The sequence below is a fragment of the Silene latifolia genome, chromosome 2, assembly GCF_048544455.1.
Source record: "Silene latifolia isolate original U9 population chromosome 2, ASM4854445v1, whole genome shotgun sequence".
In the NCBI taxonomy this organism is placed as follows: domain Eukaryota; kingdom Viridiplantae; phylum Streptophyta; class Magnoliopsida; order Caryophyllales; family Caryophyllaceae; genus Silene; species Silene latifolia.
The window spans coordinates 191247147-191265120 of NC_133527.1; the positions used below are offsets into that span (position 1 = coordinate 191247147).

General features: G+C 35.7%; 3 protein-coding genes across 3 annotated transcripts; 2 read left to right on the forward strand and 1 right to left on the reverse strand.

The window, feature by feature from the left end:
- Positions 1 to 812: 812 nt before the first annotated feature.
- LOC141644015 (uncharacterized) lies at positions 813 to 4233 on the reverse strand. Its single transcript, XM_074453425.1, has 8 exons — positions 3791 to 4233; positions 2766 to 2846; positions 2615 to 2674; positions 2471 to 2514; positions 1749 to 1791; positions 1578 to 1649; positions 1399 to 1500; positions 813 to 1311 (listed from the first exon to the last, which is right to left on the reverse strand). Exons 1-8 carry the CDS (start codon positions 4169 to 4171, stop codon positions 1192 to 1194), a joined length of 903 nt encoding a protein of 300 aa, XP_074309526.1. The 5' UTR covers positions 4172 to 4233; the 3' UTR covers positions 813 to 1191.
- Positions 4234 to 8878: 4645 nt separating this feature from the next.
- Positions 8879 to 9751, forward strand: LOC141641835 (uncharacterized). Its single transcript, XM_074450482.1, has 3 exons — positions 8879 to 9044; positions 9304 to 9389; positions 9506 to 9751. The coding sequence occupies exons 1-3, from the start codon at positions 8879 to 8881 to the stop codon at positions 9749 to 9751; spliced, it is 498 nt and encodes a 165-aa protein (XP_074306583.1).
- A 2012-nt stretch (positions 9752 to 11763) lies between these two features.
- LOC141644016 (uncharacterized) lies at positions 11764 to 14262 on the forward strand. The gene is made up of 2 exons (XM_074453426.1): positions 11764 to 12273; positions 13134 to 14262. Exons 1-2 carry the CDS (start codon positions 11978 to 11980, stop codon positions 13999 to 14001), a joined length of 1164 nt encoding a protein of 387 aa, XP_074309527.1. The 5' UTR covers positions 11764 to 11977; the 3' UTR covers positions 14002 to 14262.
- Positions 14263 to 17974: the final 3712 nt, after the last annotated feature.

The window sequence follows — 17974 nt, forward strand, 5'->3', positions numbered from 1 at the left end:
AATAAAGAAAGTGAAAATCTTTGTGAATTTTCCGCTTTAGGAAATGTGGAATATGTTAGTGATTAGGAGGGCATGAAGATGCCTTAGACCTATTTTTAGCTCATTCCATTTCAATTCAGTTCAGTTCCATTCAATTCAATTTAGTTAAGTTCAACTCATCTCGATTCAACTCAGCTTAGCTCAATTCAGTTAAGTTCAGTTCAATTCAGTTTCATTAAATTCACTTTAATACTTTAGCTCTTTTCAGACGAAAAGAACAAGCCTAGTAATTAATCTCAGTTTAGGCTTTGGGTCAAAATCAAACCAACAAATTGGCTCAATCATCCTTTAAAATCTCTCTTTTCACCAAAATTTGTCCCTTGTCCCACAACCCAATTGCCACTCATTAATTGTCACCAATTTGATAGTACTCGTAGTAGTTTGGTGACTTGGTCCACGATGGTCCAAGGAAGGTATGGTCCGACTGTTATATTGGTGGATGAGAATGAAGGTTAGTAGGGTCACATGATTCACATTTAAGAAGCCAAAAAGAATCAGATTCTGATGCTAAAAAGATCAAATGAGGATTAGATAGTCTGATTCTGTCTCTAATAATACTGTTATTATATGATGCCTGACTCATCATATGCCCTTTTCCTCCGGATAAAAGATGCCTTTCCTCCTTCAATTATGCTGCCCACTCTTTTTGTTCACTTGCTTTTGCTAACGCATGCACTTATGTCGGAACTCGGATCTGTACCCGTGCAAAAATGTTGAATTCACGTGTCGAATATCATATGGACGATAAAACTCTTTTCGTAAGTTTTAATGTAACAGAAAAGAGAATAAATTTACGTCTAGTCTTTAAAGAATACCGAACTGCCATGAATACCGAACATGAGTTGATCTCATATGTTGGCAGATCAAAACGACTCACAACTTGAATGACACCATGATGGATGCTAACGTTACAAGCTACAACCTTCCTTCGACTGATATTTTCTCGAGATGAATGCATGGACAATATAGAACTATGTGGAGATATATATACATTGATGCTACATTATGACCCTTTGACTCGACTCGTAACCATTAACCCAAAAAGACCAAAATCCGTAATGACCGGGTACACAAACCAGAAATGACATGAACCTCATCCCGGTCTGGACACGGATGATCCTTTTGTCGGGTCAACTATTGAATGCTGGTACACTAGAGAGCACGCTCCAACCATTTTGGCATCATCAATGAAGACTTCATTCCGAGTCTGGTCAAGAACAAGGAGTATAGGATATGAAGCAGAAACACAAAGAAGCAACAGTTCATCAAGAGCTGCCAAACACAGCGAACAAATATCAGCACTCATATAGCAAGACCAGATCTTATTTTGTTTTGTTTAGAAAGGCGGACAGTACTAACCAGGGTACCAAATATTCCGTATATTGTATTCATCGATGGAACTGTGGTGAACCCCAATGAGTTGAATATCATTGTTAGCGTGGCGTGTACATTGATGGTGATCTAAGATTGAAATGATGTCAGTGTATCAGGTAATCTCATTAGGAACAGTACGGAATTTAGAGGATGTCACTAATTACCAGTGCAAGTATGTTTTCACTTATGAGGAATGACGATGTCAGAACATATCCCAATGCCCCGATTGCTCTAACCTGCATTTCAGAGTAAAATAGGTTTTGTAATGGTAGTGCGACTTTGACAGAAAGTTGAGTTTATTCAAACTTTGAATATACGGTGAAAGACAGTAGTACCAATGTGCATAAGAAGATTGAAAGACGCCAGTTCACTCGCAACCTGAGAAAACAAACCCAATATAGAGGATTCAATATAAAACGATAGAAGCCTTGCTCCCAAAATAATACAGGTTGGATAGCGAGGAAAAAAAAGGAATATTATGAAGCTATTAACGAGCACAAGCGAGAATATCACGGGAAATTTGATTTTTCTGAGGACAGAATATGAAGCTATTTAAGGACACAAACGAGAAGCATCATATTGTCATGGCTCTCTCTTACACTCCCTCTCTCCTTAACCTAACCATTCACACATTTCCATTTCATCTATCTACAGTACTCACTTCGTAAAGGTTGTCAAAGTTCTGCATCCAAAGCGTAGCATTGTGACCCCTTATTTTCTACAAAGTGATAGAAACCCACAGATGCAACAAGTAATCAACCAAAAAGATGTCAAACAACTACAAAAGGAGAATGCAGAAAACCAAAGCTATAACACATCTTGTCCCACTAACCATGGGAAAATTCTGATACTTTAAAAGATATTTTACTTCATACTTCACTGTCTACTTGTCGCGTACCCAACACTCGTAAGTCTTTAACATTCCGACAAACCACAACATTTGGAACATTTCATTTTAGGCCAAAAGCAAGCAACTTTTTCATTAATATAGCCAAGTCCGATATTCAAACACTGTATTCTAGAAACATAGCTTAAAAGTCTACAGACCACGGTTTACCTCCAAAGTGAACCCATGGTGAATCCAAGTATTCCATGCAACAACTGCCACGACCACACGATAAACCTCACAACCAAAAAATTTAAGCACCAACAACAAACATGAGAAACACGAAACGTTCTTATTGAAAGGAATTGAACTTACCACATAGGTCAATGCTTTCACAGGTCCCGATAGTACAAACAATAGCACTGTTGTTGCTACCTAAGAGAATAGCAAACCCTATTACATTTCAACCGTATGCAAATCGTGCAGGTCAGGTATTCACAATGATAGAGTACAATTTAAAGTATACCATAGTCTTACGCCCGGCAGCAACGCCCCATCTCATAGAGGTTATTACAATTGGCAAAGCAAAAAAGCATCCGAAATAATTCTGCAGAGGCTCACAACAAAGATGTTTCTCGATAAGTACATTGCACGATAAGTTGGTAACTTTCATAATCAACTAAGAGTTTCTCCTTGAACAGTTTCAGTTAGTGTAAGATATCAGAAATAAAATTCAGTAAGAATTCCGTGAGAAACTCGCAGCAACAAATACATAAGGAGACTGTAGAACCTTCATCACAAAGTGAACACGAACTACCCCGGTATTAACATTTTTAATATATCATATATGTGATCTGAGTGGGATTTAGGATTAACAGTAGTTTTTTTTGCAAATGTTGCATCTAATATGCTATATTGCAAACTAGGAGTAGAACAGAAAAATCGAGTTTGCCAGTCTACATACACTGGCTACCTACAACAGGAGCACCACTTAATTAGATAGTCAATTAAAGTAACAGGGAATCTGAAACCGGAGTCCCGGAGTATTCTATTCATAAGAACTGTTGGATTTAGCCTTATGAACTTCTCAGAAGTTATAACAATCATCTAGCAATCCATCTAGATAGAGCTTTTACTGAGAATTCAGTAATTCAGTCACTGCTTAGGCAAAACTATCCTATTTCTGTCCAACTAAGCAAATGCACTCTTCAATACATGAAATAAACTACTTAGAGCCTATGATACTCGACATTCTGACATGGGTATGACACTTTGGACACTATTTTAAGCCAAAATAACCCTTTGGAGATGCACTCATGTCGAGTACTTCTAAACGAGTCAGAGTAACATAGTTTAGAACTAAATTGCTCAGTTTGAATAAGCCATGTCATGATAATTTGGCATCTTTACCCCAAATTAGAATGTCAAATTATCCAATTGTTCAATAACAACCAAAGAACATTCAAACTACAAAAACCCCACAATTATAATTACCAAAAATCATCCAATCAAGATCAAACAATCAATTAAAAAAAAACCAGAAATAATAACCTCAATAGCAAGAGAATTGCTGAGCAAATAAGCCAAACCAGCAACAGCAGCAAACATAGAACACTCAACTAATCTTAAGGTTTTCTGATAAACTGGACTATCATGGGCCAAATCATCAATTTGACCCGACCCACCATCAAAGTTTGAATCTTTTTCTTCTCCATTGACCCAAATTGAAGAAATTGGGTTGGAAAAGTTGGAAGCTTTTGGTGTGAAAGAGGAAAGAGAGAAGGATGGTGAAAGGGTATTATTGGAATTAAAGGGAATTGTGAGTTTAGTGGGTGAGAAAGAGTTTGAAGGTTTGGTAATGGAGGGAATAGTGAAGAGAAGATGAAGATGAGGTGGACAACAATGGTGGTGTTTTAAGAGTGTGTTCATCATTTTTTATCGGAGTTCTATTTTCATACAATCATAAGCTTGTATTAGTGATTTTGGATATGATGGATGGGCTTAAGTTGCATATGATGTGGTTCAAAATAGAAGTGGCTAATTGCACCCGGGTTGGCGAGGGTCGACCCGCTCCTATGTCAATCTTCGGCCTGATTAGCCCGCCCTATAGGCCCATCTTGACTCGTCCACGACTGCCTAAGGGTCGGTTTAGGATCTGCCTTACGGCCTCACCAACCCGCTACTCCCCAAGGACCGGTTTAGGGTAGACCGGGATGGCTGGCCAACCCGAGACTAAACCAGCTCGTGGCCACCTCATGGTTCAAACTTAAAAGAAAAAATGTGTAAACTATGGATTTACAAAAATATTGCCTTGAGTTTCAGGAGACACGGGTTCAAGTCTCCCTAAGAGCAAAATCTTGTGGAGCATTCTTGGCCTGAGTCCATGCCATATAGACTTCGAGTATGTCACCCTGGAATACGTGGTTTGCAGGCTATCACATGTTGGAAGTAATGGCTGTTTAAAGCCAAAAACATTTTTGCCTCTTCTCCCACATCGGTCGGGAGAAGGAGGTATATTGTGTTTATATTACTTTTCTCTCCCCAAGTGGATAAGAGTTGGACCAAGGAGGCTTTTGTTGAGAGTGTTGGGCCTGTGAGTCTGATCCAAACACACACACGCGCGCGCCGGCCCGGCCCGGCTCGAGCTCGGGCTCGGGTTTGGGTAGAGCCCCTACGGGGCGGGCCAAAGGCCCTCTTTTCTTTTTTAATTTGTGTGTTTTTGGTTTAGGTCCGGGTTCGGTGTATTCGTAATATCTGCATTCGAGTCAAATGTTTTTATGATGTTAATTGCGAGAAATTAAGGGAGCGTAATTAATCCCTTAATTACGTTTGACCGTCCCTTAATTGCCGAGATTTTTGTCTCTCTAATAAATGACTCTATTTTCCCTTATAAATAGAGTTGTTCACTGATGAAGATGACACCAATACACTCCACATTCTCTCTTCTCAATATGCTCTCCTTCTATTTCTTCCGATTTTTCCGGCATACGATGTCTGTTTTTTCCAAAGTCTTCTTACTTGGTGGTGCGGTTCGAAGGTCTGCAGTGTTAACCTTGGGGAACTACGGCGTGATACGATAACCACCACGGTCGTGCCGTAATAGTTTTCAAGTCAGTGGCTTTTTTACCACGGCTACGCATTCGTTCGATAAGTCCTTTTTCTGTCTTTTGTATTATTAAAGTTTTGTCTTTTTACCATTGTTACGATTTATCTTTCCAACAATTTGCAAACTATTATATTTGTCGTAACAATGGTCGTGTCTCAAACAAAATTCATGTCGAATTGTCGAAATTGGAACCCTTAGACGGTATGAACTACAAGAGATGGTCTCGTAAAGCGCTTATGTATTTTGAACAACTAGAAATCGACTATGTTTTGTTTTTCGACCCTCCTATTTCTTTGTATTATTAAAGTTTTGTCTTTTTACCATTGTTACGATTTATCTTTCCAACAATTTGAAAACTATTATATTTGTCGTAACAATGGTGTCGTCTCAAACAAAATTCATCGAATTGTCGAAATTGGAACCCTTAGACGGTATGAACTACAAGAGATGGTCTCGTAAAGCGCTTATGTATTTTGAACAACTAGAAATCGACTATGTTTTGTTTTTTCGACCCTCCGTCGTCAGTAATCGCATTTGCTAGTGTAGAGTCTACCCCACCTTCGTCATTCTTGCTGTTAAGTCGAACGAGGAGTCAATTAAGAAACATGATAAGGATAACAAAACTGCTAAGTTCCATCTCCTTACTCATATGTCGAATACCCTCTTTGACTTATTTTCGGTCCATAAATCTGCTAAGACCATATGGGAACTGTTAGAGAAAAAATATGGGGCTGACGATGCGGGTAAGAAAAAATGTGTTGTCGGGCAGTGGCTTGGGTTTCAAATGGTAGATGACAAACCAATTATGGAGCAAGTTCATGTTTATGAGAACTTGTGTGCTGATGTCACTAATGAGGGAATGAAACTAGATGAAATTTTCTTGGCTAATGTTTTGCTAGAAAAATTTCCCTCTTCCTGGAATGAGTATAGGAACCATTTGAAACATAAGAAGAAAGATTTGTCCCATCAAGAGCTAGTAGGCCACATGAGGACTGAAGAAGCTAATCGTCTGAAAGATAAGTCACCCAATTGTCTCTTACTATGTCAAAGCCAATCTTGTTGAAGCGGTGGGTCTTCAAAAGAAGATAGGTTCAAGGGTAAGGGAAAGGCTAAAGTGGTCGGGGTCAATCCAAGGGTCGAATGCCAAGAAAGTTGGTCAAGGGAAATTCACCAAACCCGCCTCAAATATCCGAAACCAAATCGGTTTGCTATGTTTGTGGGAAAACGAGTCACAAAGCTTATCAATATCCTCAAAAGAAAGTTGTTCTTTGAAGCTAATGTTCTTTGAAAAGGATGATATTATTCTTTCTTTGTAGTGGTTGAGGCTAATCGGTTGCAAATGCTAGTGATTGGATTCTCGGATACGGGGCTTCAAGGCATCTTTGTGCTAACAAGGATCTCTTTTTGAATTTGAAGATGTTCTTTGATGGTGAATGTGTCTACATGGGTAACTCTTCTTCTGCTTTGTTATCAGGCAAAGGCAAGATCTTTCTCAAACTAACCTCAGGGAAAACTATTGCTTTAAATAATGTTTTGTATGTTCCTACTTTGCGTCGAAACCTCGTGTCTGGTGCCTTGCTAAACAAAGCTGGTGTGAAACTTGTTTTTGAGGCTGAGAAGGTTGTAATGTCGCGCAATGGGGATTTTGTGGGCAAGGGTTATCTCTGTGGGGGTTTATTTGTTTTGAATGTTGATTCTCCTATCATTAATAATAATGCTTCTACTTCTGCTTATATTGCTGAGTCTATTGATGTTTGGCATGGTAGATTAGGTCATGTAAATGTTGATTCGATTAAAAGGCTCAAATCTTTGTCGCTTATTCCTTTGTTATCTTCAGAAACTCATGAGAAGTGTCCTAGTTGTGTCGAGGCCAAATTTGCTAAGAAACCTAGTAGACCTGTTACAACTAGACAAACGAGTCTTCTTGAGTTAATTCACACCGACCTAGCCGACTTCAAAAACACCATGAGTAGAGGTGGTAAACACTATTATGTCACTTTTATTGATGATTTTTCTAGATATACCAAAGTATATTTGCTTAGAAATAAAAGTGAAGCTGAGGACATGTTTATAAAGTTCAAAACTGAGGTAGAAAATCAGCTTGATAGGAAGATTAAAAGAGTCAGGTCCGATCGAGGAGGAGAGTATGGCTCTGGTTATTTAGTAGATTTTTGTGAGAAAAATGGTTTAATACATGAAAAGAGCCCACCGTACTTACCTCAATCGAATGGAGTATTTGAACGTAAAAATAGAACTTTGAAAGAAATGATGAATGCTATGCTTTTAAGTTCGCCTTTCGATGATATGTGGGGGAAGCGGTGCTTTCACCTTGTCATATTCTTAACAGGGTACCTCATAAGAAACTAGACAAGACACCCTATGAAATGTGGAAAGGTTATGCTCCTAACTTAAGTTACCTTAAAGTGTGGGGGTGTTTGGCTAAAGTAGGCTTACCTAGCTTTAGGAGGCCAACCATTGGACCTAAGACTTATGACTGTGTTTTCATTGGTTATGCTCAAAACAGTTCTGCTTATAGGTTCATGTATTTAAGTGACAGGTCTATATACGAGGCTAGAGATCTTTGAGTTTTTTGAGCGGTATTTCCTTTGAAGAAGGAAAGCGTATCACTACCCGATGCCCTGTTGTTTCTACTATGCTGTTAACCCTACCGAGTTCTATGCATGCGAGTACTAGTACTTCGTGGATCATGCAGTTGAACCAAGAAGGAGCAAAAGGCCCAGAATTAAAAAGAGCTACGGGAGTGATTTCATCAGAACTGATGCTATCAGACTTCACTTATCTGAAATCGCAGGTGATATTTGTGCTTGTGATGAGCTTGTTTCTGCCTTTTTAATAGAAGATGATCCAAAAACATATGATGAGGCTATGAGATCTATAGATGTTGTTTTTTGGAAAGAAGCTATTAAAAATGAACTAGATTCTATTGTTTTTAATCAGACTTGGGAGTTAACTGATTTGCCTAAAGGTAGTAAACCCATTAGTAGCAAATGGATCTTTAAAAAGAAAATGAGACCTGATGGAACAATAGAAAGGTTCAAGGCCAGACTTGTGGTGAGGGGGTTTACACAAAAGAAAGATATTGACTATTTTGATACTTACTCACCTGTGACTAAAATTTCCACCATTAGAACTCTTATTGCTTTATTTCGCTATTCATGATCTTGTGGTACATCGATGGATGGAAAAGCGCTTTTTTGAATGGTGACCTAAATGAAGAGATCTATATGTTGCAACCCGAGGGGTTTGTGGTAAAGGGTCAAGAGAGTAAAGTGTGTAAACTGAGAAAATCACTATATGGTCTTAAACAAGCACTTAAACAGTGGTATGAGAAATTTCACAACACTTTGATTGATGATGGCTATATTACTAACAATTCTGATTCGTGTGTTTATTCTAAAATGTTTGGATCAGATTGTGTGATTATATGCTTATATGTTGATGACATGTTAATTCTTGGTAGTAATTTATTTGTTGTAAATAAAACCAAACAATTTTTGTCATCACGTTTTGAGATGAAAGACTTAGGAGAAGCTGATGTCATTCTTGGAGTTAGAGTTATGAAAACCCCAAATGGTATATCCCTTAGTCAATCACATTATGTTGAAAAAGTGTTGAAGAAATTTAACAGTTTTGATGTTACACCTGCTAGAACTCCTTATGATGCTAGTATATCTTTGTGTAAGAACTTGGGTGATAGTGTCTCACAAGAAGAATATGCTAAGATTATAGGAAGTGTAATGTTCCTCATGAACGTACTCGACCGGACATTGCTTATCTTGTTAGTAGATCGAGTCGATATACACATAACCTTGATCTTGAGCATTGGAATTCACTTAAATCGTTTACTTAAATACGAAATGAACAATTGATTTGTGTTTGCATTATGGTAAATTTCCTGCTGTGTTAGAAGGATATTGTGATGCAAATTGGGTTGCAGGTAATGATGAAATTCATTCCACTAGTGGTTATGTGTTCACCTTGGGTGGAGGAGCTATATCGTGGAAGTCCGCAAAAGCAGGACTTGTATAGCTAGCTCCACCATGGAATCGAGTTCATTGCTCTTGAGTTGGCGGGTCAAGAAGCAGATTGGTTGAGGAACTTACTAGCAGACGTGCCTATGTGGGGGGACAGTTGCACAGTCTCCCTTCTCTCGTGATTGTAAAGCGGCTATCGGTGTTGCTAAGAATAATGTCTACAATGGTAAGAAACGACATATTCGGATCAGGCACGGTGTGGTAAAACAACTCCAGAAAAATGGGGTGATTGCTTTGGACTATGTGAAGTCCGAACGTAATCTTGCTGATCCCCTTACTAAGGGGTTAACAAGGAGAGTAGTCCTTGATATGTCGAGGGGAATGGGGCTTAAGTCCTTGAATCAAGTTTGAATGTGATACTTGATGGACTTTATAGCTCATTCCTATGACATTTGATATCCATAGCCAATTTGGTGGTGCTTTTGAGACGCACTTGATGGATTGTGTTTTTATATGAGGTTGGACTATTGTCCTTAATAGCTCTTGTGAGAAGTGCTACTGAGAAGCACTTGAGCTACCTTTGGGAGTGTGATGGCTCAGCCACCATCTATGTGAGAATATATATAAATTCATAAATTCTCGCTAGAGCACTCACCTAAACCAGGGTAAACGCATGGCTTTAAAAGCGTTACACTTAGAAATCGCGGAATAAAACAGATTTTGAAGGTATGATATGTGTTGTGGGGAATTCAACGACTGAAGTCCGACGAGGAATTCAAATCGAAAGATATTCACTTGTTGAAAGTAAGTTGTTGCCTCGCTTCACTAATACGTCAATTCAAGTCGAAAGACATTGAACGTTTAAGTATCCAACCCTTCCTTACCCGGAATATTTCTTTAGCTTTCTCTTCGCCATTAGTGGGGGATTGTTGGAAGTAATGGTTGTTTAAAGCCAAAAGCATTTTTGCCTCTTCTCCCACATCGGTGGGGAGAAGGAGGTATATTGTGTTTATATTACTTTTCTCTCCCCAAGTGGATAAGAGTTGGACCAAGGAGGCTTTTGTTGAGAGTGTTGGGCCTGTGAGTCTGATCCAAACACACACACGCGCGCGCGCGCCGGCCCGGACCGGCTCGAGCTCGGGCTCGGGCTCGGGTTTGGGTAGAGCCCCTGCGGGGCGGGCCAAAGGCCCTCTTTTCTTTTTGGGCTGTGTGTTTTTGGTTTAGGTCCAGGTTCAGTGTATCGATAATATTCATTCGAGTCAAATGTTTTTATGACTGTTAATTGCAGAAATTAAGGGAGCGTAATTAATCCCTTAATTACGTTTGACCGTCCCTTAATTGCTGAGATTTTTTGTCTCTGTAACAGCTCTATTTTCCCTTATAAATAGAGATGTTCACTTGACAGAAGATGACACCAATACACTCCACATTCTCTCTTCTCAATATGCTCTCCTTCTATTTCTTCTGATTTTTCCGGCACGTTGTCTTTTTTTCCAAAGTCTTCTTACTTGATGGTGCGGTTCAAGGCTGCAGTGTTAACCTTGGGGAACTACCAGCGTGAGACGATAACCACCACGGTCGTGCCGTAATAGTTTTCAAGTCAGTGGCTTTTTTACCACGGCGCTGCAATTCTGTTCGATAAGTCCTTTTCTGTCTTTTGTATTATTAAAGTTTCTGTCTTTTTACCATTGTTACGATTTATCTTTCCAACATTACATATACCGAGGGTTTACCCAGAGCGCACCGAAGGTAGCGACTGTTGGTTCACTGGTCACCAAAAAACAAAAACAAAAAATATTGCCTTGGATTCCCTCTTCTCCAGTCCGGTTCGTGAGGGCTTACTCCTAAACGGGACAATATTATACTATTATACACCGTAAATACTAAATACCGACATAATAGGGGCTCAATATAAGATATTAAAGCTTCCGCATAACAAAAGTGTTAGATCCTCACGTGTTTCGTCGATTGAAAACATGTTTAGAGTTTTAGACTAGTCATACACTTGAATTAGTATGAGGTGTTTTAGTGGTAGAACGAAACACTTTAGTTTGCTCAGTTTGCATGCGTACGATAATATTTGATTTTTACAAATTCATAAACCATGAAGCATTATTTCATCCGTAAATTTAAACTATGATTTCATTTGATGAAAAACATCATTGCAGAAGAAGCTATGAAAATCAACTAGAATTTATCATATCTAAGATTTTTCTAATTACAATCTTAGCTTATCTACCAGGAGAAAACAATAAGTCTGCTTATGTCACAATTATGCATGTAATAATCAAACTATTTTAACTTGGACTAAATCGTCGTAGTTGTTCCTACAAGTAGGCCATGCCTAAAGCATTACCAAGTCAATAATTCATAGTTTTGAACAAGTCCCATATCATTTGTTTGATTGAGTATTTAAAAATTAAACAATTATGCTTCAAGCCTCAATGTTCACACCTATACAAGATAAAGAGTTATGCAATCATATCCTATGTTATTACTCATAATTATATTGTATAAATGGAGTTATAAGGGCGATTTTAATGCTGACAGGGTTTGACCTTATATCTGCAAAATTCGGGTAATTTGAAATTCGTATATATACCCGAAAAGATTAAAAACAAAACTTGGGAATTAGCTATGTATGTAACTAGACCCCTTTCTCTTTACAAGAAATCCTCAGAATCCTTACTAAGTCCTCCTCCTGAAGGTCCAAATTCAGGTTATCTTGTTATCCATGATGAAGAATCAATACCAACATGTTTTGGTCTTTCTAATGCTTCCTCCATTGTTGACCTTCCTTTTCCTTCAAACAAAATCCTAAAAGTCAACCATGGACCTTTTGAAGATGATGATGTCTTTGCTATTCCTGTTCTTGATCAACCTCTTTCTTCGAATCGATATTACTTGATCAAGGCACATGGTAAACACAAAGGGTAAGCATTCTATACATCGTCGAGTACACATATCGCTTGTGTATGGATGTACTACGTAATTTTCATTATGAGTCGTCGAGAAATAGTTTCTTTGTATTTTCACCATATAACTACGAATTTTTTGGATAATGAGTGTTTATTAGTAAATTAATTAGGTAATTAGCATTCGTTTGAAACTATTTTGGTTCATAATGTCCACTGCACGTCATCATTTGTATTTATTTTCGTGTTTTTATATGAAGCTGCTAGGATAATTAGCGGAGTCGTTCTTATTTTTCAAAATATACCGTAAGTATTAGAAAACGTAAAAGGATAAGCGGCTAATGTTCTTAGCAGTTTCGGCCCTTCATATTTTCTTGAACATCTTGTTAGTGCTAGCAAAATATTGATGTTTGTGGGAGCCGCCAATAATTTCAGCGGCTTTTATGGTTTATTTTTATTTTTTTTTTGATTTTTTAATTTACTAGCCTTATAGAGAAGGTTATAAAAATGGTAAAGCCGCTAACAATCTTAGCGGTTTCATAGAAAAACATAGAAAAAATACAAATAATGACGTGAACAGTATGAACCAAAATAGTTTCAAACGAACACTAATTAACTAATTAATTTGCTAATACACACTCATTATCCAAAAACTGTGTACCATGATGCCATGATCAACAAACTACTAGTCAACTACTTGTATTATATGATATCATGAAAATGTCATATGTAGATGTCAACTAGCTTAGTTGATAAAGTCACGAGAGATTGTACGTATGACCTGAGTTCTCATCCCGTCAACATAAGAAATCGTTCTTGTGGCTCCGTGTTAATTTGCATATTTGTTCTAGTTCTAATTTTTTTTTTGGGTGCAATAGGAAAGCATATTCATGTTCAAAGGAGGAAGACAGAGGCATAGGTTGTGGGAAGAGCTACCTAGAGGACAAAAAACCAAGACCTCTTGATCCACAAGACATGTATCAACAGTTTGAGTTCTCCACTATGATAACTTGCACTAACAACAATGGATTCAATGCAAAATCAATAACTCAGGATGGTCATGTCCCAAGATTTCTAAGGAACATACCGGGAATTAATGTTTCAAAATCCAACAATTTTATAATACAAGAATCATTCAAGGGTCTAGACAGAGTCCTTCGTTCGAAACAACCCGGGTTTGATTTCCCATTAACCCGTGTACATTCGGAGTCGGTTAATGTGGGTAAATGGGTGTGTCCTTTTATGTTCATTCATGAAGGGGGTGTAGGATTGGGTGATCAAGTGAAGAAGTCAATGTATTATGAGTTGACACTTGAACAAAGGTGGGAAAGGGTTTTTACCGCGGATAATGGTAATAGTTACGGTGGTAAAATAATGATGGATGTCGTTGTTCCGATACAAGAGGTGAAAATTGGTGGAAAAGATGGTGTAATTGATGAGGGTAATTCAAATAATAAGGTAGTATGGTTTAGGACAATTGGAAGTGTAGGTGAAGAGGTAAGTGTTGGGTTGAGTAGATTAATTGTTGAGAGAATGATTTGGGAGCAAAGAAGAGTTGGTTGGGTAAATGGAGGTGAAAAACAAGTTAGAATTGTTAAAGAAGAGGAATATGGTGGAATTGGTTGGTGGGTTAAATTTGGATGTTATGTTCTTGTTGAGAGGTTTGTTCTTACTAGGATGGATGGAAGTTTGGTTTTTACTTGTGATTTTAATCATACTCATCAAATTAAAACCAAATGGGAGTAACATTTGATGTTGGTGTTAAAAACTTCCTAAATTGTTACCCGATAAACTAGTTGATATGTGATTGGAAATACTTATAGTAATTTATTAAGTCGATCAAGTTTGTCAGGTCAGGTTCATCATCATATGTATTATCATCGTTATGATGTTATGTTAGGTATATATTTTACCATAAATAGCTATATTTGGCTATTTGCTACCGTCTTTAATTCACAAACAAATTAAAGATCTCAAGTAACAACATAAGGTAATATCAATAGCAAGAGCGGCGTCCGAGGTTCGTTCCCACAACAACAACAACAACAACAACAACAACAACAACAACAACATCAGAGCCTTAATCCAAAATGTTCGTTCTCTGAACATTTAGGCCTCGTTTGGTTCATACCGGAATTGAATTGATGTGTTAATCTGCAATGCACGTGATTTAAACTCCTACATCGAAATTCACATGAATTGCAATAATATGTTTGGTTGCTCACACTGGAGTTTATTTCCTAGGAGTTTTCAATGACCATGAGTGGGGTAGGTAGTTCAATTCCCTCATCAGTTGGAAACTCCTATGGAGTTTGAAACTCCCCATTTTATAAAATATGGGGTAACCAAACAATCTCCCAAAACCACAATTCATGGGATTTTAGAATTCCCATGAATTGGGTGGGCAACCAAACGAGGCCTTACAAAAATCTTCGATTCTAATTCATTCGTAGAGATTCATACTCTCTCAGTTCCGGTCATTTGTTTACCTATTACATTTTAGGGTGTCTCATTCACTTGATTACCTTTCTATATTAGGAAGATTTTTATGGGTAACTTGATGATACACATCCATTAGAGCATCCGCAAAGGTGAGGCTCTTTTCCATTTACTCTCCTCAATTCATATCTATATCTATGCAACAATGGAGTTCTCCAACACACACTCAAATATATGGGAACCTCCTCAAAAGAACACAAATTATCCTTATTTTTTTGGGGACCTCCTCTATAAATGGTGGAACCTCTAATTAAGGGGAAGTGTGTGCAATAATTAGGCTCCCCATTTGAGGAGAGAGGGGACATATGAGGAGGCACCTCCCCACCTTTGCGGATGCTCTATGGTCCACTTGTTATCCACTAACAACCATGCACCACAAATAATCCCCTCCTCTTTCTTTTAGTCTTTGTACCAAAATTAAAGATAAATAAATGATCGGAGGAAGTATATATTTTAGAGAAACATGGATTTAAGACCAAACTAGTTTTAGGCCCGTGCAAAATAATGCACAGCTTGTTTTTTAAATTATAACAACCAAAATATATTAATTAATACGATTAGTTATGGCGTAATATTTTTATGTAATATTGGAAGTTTGGAACAATACGATGTATAATAATAATAACATTGTTATAAATTAAGCTAGAGCGGATAGAATCACACGGGATTTAGTATTCAAGAACTTGAATCAATCAATCAATCAATCAATCAATACTATATATTAATTCCAGAAACCAAAGGACTTCAATGTAATTACAGAAATTTATACAAATTAATTATACTATATAATTTTAAATCGATAGCACCGTGTGATGGACCTGAACAATGGACTTCAATGTAAATATTATATAGTTTTGGTTAAAAGAATTAATTTAGATAAAACTAGAATATGGCGAGTTTCCTTAAAATAACAGGTTCCACTTACGGTGTTAATTAGTATAAAGATGTTAATTATTTAACATACACGAATATAATATAAGTATATGTTAGATTTTGGAAACTATTAATAGGTAAGTAAATCAATTCAGATTTCCAAAAAAAATATAATATTCCATAATTCACTAGATTTTTAATTTAATTAGTAAAAATAATTATTAATTGATTTTCCATAAAATAAACATATAATCATGCCTTACTTATGGTATTAATTAGTATAAAGATGTTTTAACATAAACAAATATAATATAAGTATATTATATTTTGGAAAATATTAAAAAGTAGATAAATCAAGCTAGATTTCCAAAAAATATAATATTCCATAATTATTTCGACTTAATTAATTTAATGCATATATTTAATATATTTATTTCGAGTAGTGAGAGTAATAAAAGTAACCTTAAGTATAGTAATCACTCATTGGATACTTAGAGAGTAAAAATAATTTTGTTAGTAGTGAAAAGAATTGTAGTAACATTGGATATAGTAATATGATAGTAATCACTCATTTGAATAGTCAAGATCAATATTAGCAGCGAGCGAGAGTAGTGAAAGTAACAGAAGTAACAACAGGAGTAGTGAAATTATCAATATTAATGTACAAGTAGTGAAAGTAACAATAATTACGGCGGGAGTAGTGAAAGTAAAAGTAATAATAATAACAAATATAATAAAATTAATAATTCTAAGAACAAAAGTAAGTATGTATGAAAAATTAGCTAAGCAATCGATTTAAGTAAAATATTAATGGCGGGAGTAGGGGAATTTGTCTCATTATTTATTTCATTGTAACTTTATGATATACTCTGTTTTATAAAAAAATATATTAATGATAAATTTAGGAGTTATGCAACTTTAAAGTAGTTCTAGTTAACTGAAAATATATTTTAATATTAGTATAAATATGCACACTTATGGTATTAATTATTATCATCATAAAATTATATATTAAATTTAAAATCTATGCAATTTTATTAAACTTTATAATTTATTAGATGTATAGAGATGTTAATTATTTAACATACAAAAATATAATATAAGTAGGTTATAAATATTTCAAGTTAAATTTCATAATATATAATACTAGTATTGGTGCCCGGCTTCGCTCGGGCTACCTCTATTTACCATTAAATTTTTTTTCATTAAATAAAATTACCTAAAGTTGCATAACCATAAATTTATCATTAATATATTTTTTTATGACATATCTTAAAATCACGATAAAATAAATTTTGAGACAAATTCACTATTCCCGCTATTAATATTTTACTCTTATTGATGAAACAATAGTAATAACATTTCACTCCTTGTCTGTAATCATTATTACTTTCACTACTCCCGCCGTAATTATTGTTACTATCACTACTGTCCCATTAATATTGATAATTTCACTACTCCCGCCATAATTATTGTTACGTTCACTATTGCCACATTAATATTGATTATTTCACTACTCCCGTTGTTGTTTCTACCACTTTCACTAATCTCGCTGATAATATTGTTACTTTTACTATTCAAATGAGTGATTACTATCATATAACTATATCCAATGTTACTACAATTCTTTTCTTTACTGATGAAATTACTTTTACTACTTAATCATGCAATTTTAAGAGGATTCTATATTTATATAAATATATTACATATATGCATTAAATCAAATCGAAACAATTATGCAGTATTATATATTATGGAATCTAACTTAAATTATTTATAACCTACTTATATTATATTTTTGTATGTTAAATAATTAACATCTTTATACATCTAATAAACTATAAAGTTTAATAAAATTGCATAGATTTTAAATTTAATATATAATTTTATGATGATAATAATTAATAGCATAAGTGTACATGTTTATACTAATTAATTATTTTATTTTAAGGAAATTGACCATCTTCTAGTCTTCTATAAATATTTAGGAAAATTACCAAGTATTTTCTTTGTTTTAGTCTCCTTGAAATTGACCATCTTAATTAATTATTTTATTTTAAGGAAATTGACCATCTTAATTAATTATTTTATTTTAAGGAAATTGACCATCTTAATTAATTATTTTATTTTAAGGAAATTGACCATGTTTAGGAAAATTACCAAGCTTCTATATAATTTAATTTTAAACCAAACTATATAATATTTGCATTGAGATCCCTTAATCGGGTCCATCACACGGTGCTAGTGATTTAAAACTATATAGTATAATTAATTTGTATAATTTTATTTAATTAAATGGAAGTCCCTTGGTTTTTGGATTTAATATATAGTATTGATTGCATAATTT

Bases quoted from the DNA above. Each gene is read 5' to 3' on its own strand.
- LOC141644015 (XM_074453425.1), bottom strand. From the start codon at position 4,171: ATGATGAACACACTCTTAAAACACCACCATTGTTGTCCACCTCATCTT. The intron at 2,847-3,790 runs GTTATTATTTCT...GAGCCTCTGCAG, and splicing joins GCAATTCTCTTGCTATTGAG to AATTATTTCGGATGCTTTTT. The intron at 1,501-1,577 runs GTAATTAGTGAC...TTTCAATCTTAG, and splicing joins GTGAAAACATACTTGCACTG to ATCACCATCAATGTACACGC.
- LOC141641835 (XM_074450482.1), top strand. From the start codon at position 8,879: ATGAAAGACTTAGGAGAAGCTGATGTCATTCTTGGAGTTAGAGTTATG. The intron at 9,045-9,303 runs GTAAGAACTTGG...ATTGGGTTGCAG, and splicing joins TGATGCTAGTATATCTTTGT to GTAATGATGAAATTCATTCC. The intron at 9,390-9,505 runs GTATAGCTAGCT...ACAGTTGCACAG, and splicing joins AGTCCGCAAAAGCAGGACTT to TCTCCCTTCTCTCGTGATTG.
- LOC141644016 (XM_074453426.1), top strand. From the start codon at position 11,978: ATGTATGTAACTAGACCCCTTTCTCTTTACAAGAAATCCTCAGAATCC. The intron at 12,274-13,133 runs GTAAGCATTCTA...TGGGTGCAATAG, and splicing joins GCACATGGTAAACACAAAGG to GAAAGCATATTCATGTTCAA.